This window comes from Glycine soja, chromosome 8, assembly GCF_004193775.1.
Source record: "Glycine soja cultivar W05 chromosome 8, ASM419377v2, whole genome shotgun sequence".
NCBI classification, from domain to species: domain Eukaryota; kingdom Viridiplantae; phylum Streptophyta; class Magnoliopsida; order Fabales; family Fabaceae; genus Glycine; species Glycine soja.
This window is the reverse complement of record NC_041009.1, coordinates 39299073-39311238: the sequence shown is the minus strand read 5'-3', so window position 1 is coordinate 39311238 and position 12166 is coordinate 39299073. Positions and strand designations below refer to the sequence as shown.

The window sequence follows — 12166 nt, the reverse complement described above, 5'->3', positions numbered from 1 at the left end:
ATTTCAAGCGCATTCAATCCTTTATCTTATTCCTTTAGATTGTAGTTCTTGGTTAAGGTTACCAAGGATGTTAGAGAATTGATAGAGTTTCAATTTTGGATCTTTTCTTGTAGGGTTCAAGAGAAAGATTTGATTTCTATTAAAGAATTGTGTGTGCATAGTGTTTGTACTTATGTTCTCTATATAGTGAAAATTCTAAGAGGAGTTAGAACAACTAAATGTAGGTCCGGATTGGACTGAACCAGTATAAACTCTTGTGTGATTTTTTTATTCTCTATAACTTTGAGTTTTGTAATCAACTTGGTAGTGGAATTGATCTCAAGGGTTATCATAATAGTTTTTGTTTTTTAAATTTTTTAAAGAAAATTTGATTGATTTAAAGGGGTGTTTTTAATCGGTGTTAAAAATAATTGAGTAAAGTTTTTGAAAGAATCTATTCAATCCCTTCTTCTAGATTCTTGGCCGAATCCAACAAAATTGGTCCCTAAAAAAAACTTAATTGCATTTTTTTCCTAACTTTAAAAATTGTGAGTTTTGTTTATGAAGCACTATTTTATGCATCTTGATCATAACTTATATAATTTCATGAATTTTGAACTAAAAAACCATGTTGTTAGTGGACTTTGATGTGGCAATGTTAGTAACTGATATGATGATATGATGAGGGGATATATGTTTAAAAAGGTTTAAGTACATTTTTTATTCTTTGTATTCTCAAAATTTTGTGCATTTTGTAGAAAATCTCGTTAATGAATTTGATGGATATTTCACACCATTATCATGGTGAACCAAGAAAAAAAAAATACATACAAGGATGCTTACACATGTTTTTTTGAGGAGGAAAGTTAAAATAGCTTAATTTTGATGATTCTTTGTTTTCTTGTCTCCCTTCTTCATTTTTTTTTAGTTGTATTTGTTATAAAACTTTGAAAGCCCAGTGGTTATTTTTGGGTAAAGTTATTTCTTTTATATTTTTTATGTTAATATAGCAAAAAACATGGGACTCAAATTATCATGTAATCAGTTAACAATGTACATGGAATGGTTTACTTTACTAATGACTTTAAGCAATTAATACAAACTAGGATCTTCATCTTCCACTAAATAACCCACTAAAGACCTGGCTGTTTCCACATAGGGATGCTTCCCACTCTGTCGAGGACATCACAATCTGTGACAATGCCCCAATGATATCCCTCATTTCAGGCCTTTCCATTGGATCTTCTTGCAAGCACCACTCAGCTATTTCTGTCATCTGAAAGATTTATATATATATATATTATGACAAAAGAAAGGCATATTTAATTGAATAAGAAGCGAGAAGAACTACTAGAATAATTCTTCTTATTTTTTTATAAAAAAAATAAGTTATAGTGGATAGAATAATGTAAGATACACTATAACTTGTTTCTAAAAAAAATTGGATGTAGTAATATTTTGTGGACATTAAATACTAGTTTTACATCATGAGATAGAAAGAAAAAGAAGGACCAATAATATACCAAGTGATTCCATATTTTTTTGATGCGTTAAGCGATGCCACTTGATAAAAAGAGAAAGATGATAAATGCAGTTAAATACTTATACTCACATTCTGACTTGTGCCTTTCTCATATGATTTTGCTCTTCTTCCTACCATTTACATCACTTTAAGGCATAAAATGTTTTCATTGGTCCTCCCTAGTGGTCTTCCCAATTACTATATGCCAATTATATCAATTTCTAAACTAATCTTTTGCCCTTTTGATATTGACTCTATATAATAAAATTAAAGGGAAAGAATTAATGGATACTCCACATTCCAGACAAAAATATAATAATCATAGATGAATTTAACCTTGTAGACATCTTCCATCGGATAGCTAGCTTCAAGATTCTTATCTATGGCATCTTCTATAGCAGTCTCTGGGTCATCATCTTGGAATATTTCATTAACCTGAATGTGATAAAGAAATTTGAATGTCATTTAAATATCATTTCAAACTTGAATCCAATCATCTTCTTACTTTCTCAACACTTACAACAGTAATAAGTGATTTCATTTTGATGTCTTCGTGGCTTTCTCGAAAAAGTGCACGTTTTCCTGTTAACAGCTCTGAAAGCACCACTCCAAATGCAAACACATCGGTTTTCGGGGTCACTTGAAGCTCCTTCAGAGATCTTAAAGGTCAAGAAGAAAGAATGTCAGCGTTATAATAAAATAGGAAGAATAATTTTTCTTTCCTTAAGCAAATTATTGATAGCATGAAAATTGTTTATCCATCACAGGAGAGCAAAGTACTAACCATTGTTACACATGTGCCCTTTAACATTTTTTTTCAAACACTTTGTAAAAATGTTGTTAATTTTTTTTATAACATTTTAAAAATATCATTAAATATGAATAAATGTTATTGGTATATTTTAGTATTATTTTATCAAATGTTATATATAATTCATATCGTTGTTTAAAATATTGTAAAAAAATTTTAGCAATATTTTTAATAAGTGTTAGATAAAAAAATATTATTAAAAATCACATGTGTAATAATAAACATACTCTTTCTAACACACCTTTTATTATTGATTAAAATTTGTTAGAAATTATAAATGATGAGTGACACTGATTAAATAAAAAGTAAGACATACAAAATTATATAATTTTTAACTAATTTCAGTCAATTTAAAAAAAATATGTTCAAAAGAACATCAATAACATTTTTACTGTCCATTGAATGCACTAAAATTCTAGTCATGATTGAAATGCATAAAACCTTACTCTGGTGGAAGGTAGCCTGGTGTTCCTACAAGCCTAGTTGCTATAAAATTTTCATCATCTGTTCTATCTACCAGCTTTGCAAGTCCAAAATCTCCCACCTTTGAATCAAATGTGTCAAGTTAATGATAAGAACTATGTAGTGTAAATAATTGATTGATGTAATGTAATTTGACAAATAACTGAACTTACTCCTTAGGCAAGTTAATCCTGAAATCTATGGTTAGCTTTATTTCTTATGATAAGAGATGATAGTATATTACTATTATTTAGAAATATGAGCTTGATAATTTGAGAGCAAGTTCTGTTAAACATTTGTTTATGGTCAGGTCCATAATTTTTTTCCTTAAAAAAAGAATTAATGAGAGGCATTTTGAGCCAGAACTGAGTAAAAAGAAGTTAAAAGGATTCACAAGTGATAAGTACCTTTGCTCTGAACTTGTTATCAAGTAGAATATTGCTAGTCTTTATATCACGATGCACATATCGTGCTTTTGTATAATCATGTATATATTCAAGACCTTTTGCAGCATCCAGTGCAATTTGAACCCTAGCACTCCAAGAAAGAGGCTGGTTCCCTGTTCCAGTATCATGCTTCAGATTTCTTGATATATATCTAAAAATGTATAATTACTTATTTGGTGTCTATATATGCACAATCTTTACATTAAGTACATATATTTAGAAATTGTTCATTTAATCCCTATACATATATATTTTTTAATTTGTTTTAATCTTCGTAATTTTAGATGATTGAGACTAATACATATTGAGTATATGCAGGAATTAAAACAAATAATTTTTAGGTATAGTAACTAAAATGTAAAATTTGTGTAAGTATAAACCTATCTAAAAATATTTGACTTTTTCCTAAACTAATAGTTTTCTCAAGGACCAACTCTGTTAAAAGATGCTGTTAAAGCTGTGATTGGTTTATAGTTTAATTGCTGGCGTTTTGGAATCGAACTAACAAGCGATAGTTATAGATTTGATGTCAGTTCTGTTTAATACCCCATTCCTAATTTTTTTTATTTTTATGTTAGTTTTCATTTTTTATATATTATGAGTAAAATATCGGCATTATGATGCTGAAATTACCATAATAGAAGATCACAAAATAATCCCTACTATCTGCGTTTTAGGACCGTGTTGTGGGCTTTATGGAAGAGACTAAATATATCCTCTATAGAAAACAATTCTATTTAAACTTAGTAGAACTACTAAAATTCTCAATATAAATATTTAACACAGTTGTATTGTATATTTTAAACTCAAATATGAAACTATTAATTAATTTAAAAAAATCTTATTACGTCAATCCATGACTCCACGCGCTTTTTGGTCTGACCTTGTAGCCTTTTGTGGCGATACTTTTAATTATACAAATTCTTTTGTTTCTATGGCCTTTTTTTAAAACAATTTTTGCATTTAGTTTTTCCAGGAAAAGTAAAAAAAAAAAAAAAAAAAGCCTGATTATCCAAAATACCTTTCAGTAATGGATTATGAAGATGATCACTGAGAGATCCATTTGGAACATACTCATACACTAAATAGAGATAATCTTCTCCGTTGGCATATCCCAACAGCTCCACCTGTAATAATGATTATGAAAAAAATAGTTTTATTTTTTCAAAACAAATAAGCTACCACAAATTTTTATAAAAGAATAGGTTAGAAGTGACAGAAAAAAAATGTATGATGAGTATTATTATTAAATAAAATTATTACTTATTCTCACTTGGTTTTCAATGTATATTTTTATTCTCTAGATAAATTAATTCCATTTATAATTTTATTGGTTATAATTTAACTCTACAATTATGAACTTCTTGTGCATTATTTTGTTTCTCCTTAGTCATTATGGTTATTATACTCTCATCGAGTTTATAATTTTTGTTAGAGAACTAAATCTAAGTCTATAATTATGAACTAGATTATCATGATTTTTATTTATCTCCATATGACACATAATTAGTATTTATTGTTGTACATCTGTCACATAAAGGTTGATGTGCATCATAGACATATAGTAATCTTGGATTATCTAATCATTTCTCATTACAAGAAATAGGATACTTAGTACTTAATAGACCTCTATTGTTTGGTGGCACTTTTTCTTCTTCTTTATATTGTACTTTTCACACTATGTAGCTTTTGGAAGTTAGTATTATTATTTTGGCCATGTACCAGATACATGGCATTAAAATATGGGAGATTTTGCCCAAATTTCCATAGATTTGAAGCATAATTTGGTTTTTTAAAAAACATTTTACTAACAATGTTTTTGTGTTGATTGTTTACTAGGGTAAATGGTATTTTCCCTCGGACGACTTTACTCATCTATCAATATTTGTTTTACACCTTAATCCAACTTATAGGTAATTCTTTCGATGACCCAACTAAAAACACCAATTGTTTGGACTTAAACATAGAAGGAGAGGTATACTTACAATGTTGATATGGTGGATTTTACACAAGACCTTGAGTTCAGCATAGAACTCTTTAGATTTATTAGACCTCATCTTCTTCACAGCAACCTCCTGAAGTTAAACAATCTCCAAATTTTTTAGTCAACACAATTAAAGGATGTGCTTGCATTGTTGAGGATCAATAAAGAATGTAACTAGTATTTGCATACCTTGTTCCCTAAGATTCCAAAATAAACACTTCCATATCCACCACTTCCTATTTTACGACTTTCATCAAAGTTATTTGTAGCCTCTTCAATGTCCTCAAGGTTATATATCAATGGTCTTTCTGATTCAAATGAAATTAAATCTGCACCAGTATTTTAGCATGAATAACCTAGAGTCTTTCTCTTGTTGTCTACTAAAAGAGATAATGACTAAAAATATATATTTGAATCATATGTTGCATTTGTTACGAAAGCTGCATTTTAAGTTACCTTCCACAAATTCCTTATGAAGACTATACTTTGAGGAAATAGTTTTATTGGCAATTGATCTTCCAGAAATAAGGCGTGAATCTTCTATGCTGATTTTGTCGACTTTATTTCTCCTGAGAATGAGAATGATCGTTGTAACAATTGAAAGCAATGTCATGCCCCCTAAGATGCCAATGATTATTGTTGTCCACTTATTATGTTTCTTTTCTGCCAACAAGGTAGAAACCAAAGGAAGAGAAATTGACATCAGGAGTGACTGTTAAGTGTTAACACAAAAATGCATCTGTTTAATTTATTAGGACCAAAACTATCTTGCCAAACTTTGCTTGGTCAGTGTCAGTGAACATCATTTGGTGAAAAATAGAAGTGCATTTCCCCCACTTAAACCACTTTCTAGGATTAAATTTAAATTAAGAGAAACATTATCAAAATGATCTAGCATGCTTAATGTTTTGACTTTTGAAGTTATGAATCATGATGTGGTAATTTCTAATTTCTGACAAACAGCATCATACGTCTAAATGATAATTTCTTGCACAAACTTTACACAAATTCAATAAGTAAAATATCATGCATAATGTTATCATTTTTTATTAAGGCAGAGAATCCACCTTCAATATTAGTACTAGTAGCACTAGGTAGTAGTAGTAGCCCTTTGGATTCCTTAGGGACAAATAGCACCCAACCAACATCGATGAATTCGATGTTCGGAGCCAGAACCTTGTTCATGTTCTGCATGTCAGCCAGTGTAGAATTTAGCAGATTAGCAATCATCATCGGTGTATCGTTCGGCTGGACCGTGTAGGTAACAACTACTTGAGACTTACTTTCTGAACATCCACATGGAATGTGTATTGCTAAAGTCTCATTTGGTTGCAATGTATGATTAACCGGCCAAACTTGGCCACTGAAAATCAGGTTTGAAATATTTGCAAAAGTGTCATTTGGCCTCACTTTGTAGGTTGTGTCATAAAAGTATCCGCTAAGGCCACTTGTGTTTTTGCATGAACAAGGTACCCTGATGAGGTAGTCTTGTTTGATGCCATGCATTATAGGTGTGATTTGGGAAGAAATAACTGAGTAAAAGGAGGCTATTTGTTCAATTGTGAGATTTTGGGATATGTGGTAGAGTGAGGCATTACATGTTCTGATCTTGGAAGAGCAATTTAAAGGTGACAAATTTGTTGTTTTGATTGAGACCTCAGAGGCAAAAACTCTAACAAAAGAAGTTGTGAACAAAGGGAAAAGAAGAGAAAGAAGATTAGTGAATGAAATCATAGTTGTGAAGTAGAAACTCCCCTGGTGAAGGAGGGAAGTGGAATACATAGAATAGAACTAGTTTTAAAGTGCATCCCTTGACTTTGTCTTCATCACTTGGTTGTTGATTATTTCAAGAAACAAACACTTTTAGTCCTCTAGATTGATATAATCTGAGACCCTTTTTTCTATAGGTATAAATAGGTGTCAAACATTATCATATGGTAGAGTCAACCATTTGTTCTCATTGTCCTGAACTGTATTAAGATGTTACCGTGGACTTGGAGCTAAAAATTACTGCTCGATGTTTACAAGTTTTTGCTGGCTATAATACCTGTATGTGAATTACGAGGATCATGGGAGGAGAATGTTTTGTGGAATCACCAATTGCAATACAAGCCAAATAAAAGACAGTTGAAACTAACAGCTATAGGTTATAATATTCCTTCATATATGTCAATATGATGCCATCACTGGTCAAACCAAACCAACTATTCTTTTACCATTCAACTTGTTTTTGGTATCCACCAACTTTGTATTCGACAATTTTTTTTTGAAAAAATTTGACTGACCATGTTTAGTAGGGTTCTCTCTTTTTAATTACTTTTTTTAATCCATGAGATTTAAATTTGAAATCTTATTTAAAGAGACCAAGTGTAATACTATTCGAACCAATGATTTATTTGTTATCATTTACACGCTTAGCATAATGATAACACTGATCTTATTGTGGAAGGTCAAATTGAATTTTAACCAAATAATAAAAATATTAAGTTGAGGTGTTTACAATTCAGACTACATAGTTCTCAAGAATTTTGCTTTTTCCATTTAAAAAAAATCATGAACTGTCATTTCTTCAGGAATATTTCAACTGCATAAGCTGGGACCTGGTTGTCAGGTGCCCAAGCCTTTGTTTTCCCCGTCTGCTTCTCGTCCAAGTCACGACGTGTATTGTAACTAGTGTAACGTAAGAGTTTTAGTAAAATCATAAGAAACTTTTGTTCACTTTTTTCTTTTCCTTTAAGCAAGTTCGAGCTAATTAAAACAAGGCTTCACATTTTTGGACTACCTCAAACTTTGCAATGCCAATTTGTTACTAGGCTGCTAGCTGGTTGACAGTTTTTTAGACTTAAATATGTTTTTTTATATATGTAATATAGTTTATTTTGATTTTACTACATAAATTTCACTTCGTTTTTACTATTTAAAAAATTTTATGTTTGATTTTAGTGTTTATCATTCATCAGGGTCCATTAAGTACTGTAAGTATCCCTTAACGGACTCTTAATAACAAGTACTAAAATCATACATCTAAAAACTCTAGGTAAAAAAAAGGTAAAGTTTAAATATTAAAACCAAAATGAAATATATTACACCTATATGAAAAACAGATTAAACTTATTTTTTAATGCTAAACGGGACAAAAGCAGAAGAAAACAAAACAAACAAATTATAAAATGAGGAATACGGATGAACCTGAGTGTAATGACTTTTATAATTATATAGCATGTAGCAACACATGCCGTTTCTGAAAAGCCACGCTAGGTAAGACACATACTATGCGGAAACATCTTGCTGCAATTAATGAACTAATTAGCCGTTTTGCTTTGTTGGGTGTATCTGCACATGCATATTTTTTGTTGGCATTTTTTTTAGCTCTTATCTTTTGGTCGGGGGTCATTTGCGGGATCTGATTTGTCCTATTGCTGATGAAAGTTTAGAGTCAGCTGTTACATTCATTGAACAAATCGCCTTATGAAAGAGCTAAAGTAAATTTGATTGAAATTTGAAACATTAAAAATGAGATGTGTACCTCGTTTGTATAATCTTTTAGTTCTTAAAAATTTTCACGCGTCTTTGTTTTCTTTCGTTGTCCAATTTATTTTTCATCATCTCAATTCTCTTCCAAAGCATGAAAATATATTTATTGTGAAATTGTGATCATCGAGATTTAAAAACATTTATTTAAGAAATGTTTATAATGATGAAGGATATTTTAGAGCTAAACTTTGAAAAACATTTCAAGAAAATAAATCTAGCCCATAATTGGAAACAGGGGTGTAATGCCTAGATTTTGCAAGACACTATGCCATCAGATTCCATAGTGGAGAAAAGTTCAATGTTAATATTTTTGTACTATATTAGATTTAGATTACAATTAATCTTAGATCACTGTTTTAACTAGGATTTCTTAAAACAGAAACCACTTGATATGTTTTCACTAGCTAAACACTGATCATCATCATACATTGCCTTTCTTCTGACAGCTATTTGCTGAACAATAAAAGATGCTAAGACAAAATTTAGCCTTGAATCAGTAACTCAGTTGCATAGTGCATAGTAAAGAAAGAATGGAAGGAGAGAAAGAAATTCACTGTACATTTTTTGGGCAATATGAGGTGAAGGTCATCATGCTTTAGTATTCAGTAAGCAGGAAGACTTGCTAAGCTGCTCGTTATGCCATTTTCAATGCCCTGGAAAACTAGAAGGACATATCACCCCCCCAATTCGCTGATAACTTTCTCCACCTTAACCAACATATCTAATTAACAAGAAAATGGATCATGAGTCTCTTGGACACAGTATGGCAGACCGTATAATACTAACAAAAGAATGGATGTAGCACAAGACCTCTACTAATACATAAGCTTAAATAGCATAACTAAAAACTACCGGTGATAAGGGGTGGGTACATAAAGCCATGGGGTACATAAAATGATTCATATTCAAACCAAAGAAATACAAGAAACTTTCAGAATTTTCCATTCATGTTCTACACTAGGACGGAGAAGGGGGAAAAAAGGAACTAAATAAATAAAATGGCACATCATAGTTAACCAATGTAAGAGACTGATAAGCAATAAGAAAGAGGGATTGCTACCTTGGAAGGAAGAATCTTCCATGTACCTCAGCATCAAAGGGAAAGAAATATCATGGAACAACAAATGAGTAGTAGAGAAGTTGCACTCTCCAAATATTTGCATCTTAGAGAAAATTTATATTATAATGAGCATCATATCAATATAATTACGTTAATCAAGCATCAACAAGTAATATCTTAGCAAAAATTCAAAAATATGTACCACAATTTGCGATTTGAGCTCAATTTCCTCTGAAACAATTGGTTGAGCTGCAACATATGATTTTATTTAAATGAAATAGGTTGCGATAGAAATCAGAACAAATATTAGGTTAGAACAAAAGAACTAGTGTGGAAAAACTGGGTGGCAAGGCAGGGAGAATGTCTTCAAATTTGTGACCAGGTGGTGTTGCCGTTTCTTGAGATCCTGAAGGTCTACCCACCTCATTATTCACATATAGTGGCAATTGTGGAATGTAATTATCATCTGGAGTCATAAAACTCAATTCCAGGCAAGCTCTACAAATACAGCAAGTCTCAGTATAAATTGCCACCAAAACAATTAAGTCAACTAAAACTTTTATATAGGTAAGGAGAAGCATATATCTACTCTAGACAAATGCGGGAAAACAGAAAACAGATCAGTGAAAGGTTATTTAACAATCTATCAAGGCCTAAGATTAAGAACTTAGTTGTATCCTCCCATTCCTCCAATTGTTGACATGAACTCTGACTGCGACAAAATTTCAGAACCAAAGTCGGTATTCAAAGGTTCTGGATCCTTGTCACCTTTCAGAATCTCCTGCAAAGCAACACAATCATCAAGAATTGACAAGGGAAGAATATGGTTATAGAATTGCAGCCCCAAGTTTCACGTATTTTTTTGTGAATAGTGATATTATGATAAGAAACCATTACCTTCAAAGCATTGATAAATGACTCTGCTTCATAGATTGATGGAAACCGCATAGCAAACTTTTGAATCTGCCAGAGAAAAATGAGTTGTGTCAAACGTGCATCTATTGATCAATTTAGCCAGGAAAAGTTCCATATAATAGTGCCAACACACACCCTACCAACCCAACCATCACCACAAGACGTTACAATTAGAAAAGCAAGAATCAACACTGTATATTTTCAGTTTGTTAGCGATGTTAAATAAATCACAAGTGAACAATATTAAATGAGTAATCATAGAGTTATGTTATCTCCAAAGTTTACACAATTCATAGAGGGAAACTAACAAATCTACTGCTGTGCAATCCAACGAAAACGAATTCTATTTCCATCAAGCGAGAATAATTTAATCAAGCGCATGTTTAGTTTCAAAATTGAGTTATTCAAAATCACGTTGAAAACACCAACTAATGTGGTTTCAGGCAAATGTTTTCACATGTTTGGTCTCAAATTAAACATTAATTTTGAATACAAAATTGATTTCCAATTCTTTAGGTAACTTTAACTTTTGCAGTGAATAAAAAATCTGTACTACGTTTCATAACTTAATTTTAGAATAAAAACACCAGGCATAAACAGGTTCAATCCAAAACCAATTTCAACTCAACTCAAATCTGTACATTCAATTTCATTTCAAATCAATTTTCCCCTAAACTAATTTTGCAAAATTCAGATCGAAACACACACACTAAAGATCACTTTGAATATTAAGTGCGTGAAGAAGAAGAAGAACAAGAATCTTGCCTCGCCTAGGGAATCTCTGCAGCTAACAAGCACAGTTCTGATGCTCCTGGGAGGGTATCCAGAGACGCAAGACACCTGAGGCCACGTGAAATGCAGCTTGGTGACGTAGTGCTCCTCCTACCACAATATTTTGCAAGCACATCAACTTCACAATTCAAATTCAACGCGTAATCGTCGGAACGAAACAATTAGTATTGAAAGGAATTAAGTTACTGAGGATGAAGAACAAGGGATGAAGCGAGCCAAAGCATATCTCCCACTGCTCTCTATGCAGCCTCGCCGGGTTCTTGTTGTTGGAGTGCTCAATAACTGCCATATTTCCCGCCATTTTCGCCTTTCAATTCAAACACTCTCTATTTTTAAATTTGTGGTTATTCATATATAAGCCAGCCCCGATGTGTTATTACCAAAATACCCGCGCGCCGGATCCTCCTCCTAGCCCGCCATCGCACTGCCGGTGTTCACATGCGCATTCACGTCAAGGGCGGCAACCACACCTTCCACACTACGCCATTGCGGAGGCACTGTTAGTGCGCGCGTGCGATGAATGAGAAAGTGTCGTCACTTGAAAAAGGGTATTTTTGGAAAGATAACAAATTTTAAAATGTTAAATTAAATTAAAATTTGATGGTAAAATCAGTTGACAGATGTCCACATTTCAATGGCCTGCGAGATAATTCGGCTTATA

At 31.9% G+C, this 12166-nt stretch overlaps 1 protein-coding gene and 1 long non-coding RNA gene across 2 annotated transcripts; both read right to left on the bottom strand.

Annotated features, from left to right (window-relative positions):
- Positions 1-986: 986 nt before the first annotated feature.
- Positions 987-7062, bottom strand: LOC114424685 (lysM domain receptor-like kinase 3). Its single transcript, XM_028391542.1, has 10 exons — positions 6272-7062; positions 5661-5867; positions 5394-5533; positions 5206-5295; positions 4242-4347; positions 3182-3333; positions 2759-2856; positions 2022-2160; positions 1838-1936; positions 987-1255 (listed from the first exon to the last, which is right to left on the bottom strand). Exons 1-10 carry the CDS (start codon positions 6984-6986, stop codon positions 1091-1093), a joined length of 1911 nt encoding a protein of 636 aa, XP_028247343.1. The 5' UTR covers positions 6987-7062; the 3' UTR covers positions 987-1090.
- Positions 7063-9083: 2021 nt separating this feature from the next.
- On the bottom strand, positions 9084-10784 carry LOC114422028. Its single transcript, XR_003668607.1, has 3 exons — positions 10696-10784; positions 9799-10579; positions 9084-9459 (listed from the first exon to the last, which is right to left on the bottom strand). It is a non-coding gene; the product is annotated as an uncharacterized LOC114422028 (long non-coding RNA).
- Positions 10785-12166: the final 1382 nt, after the last annotated feature.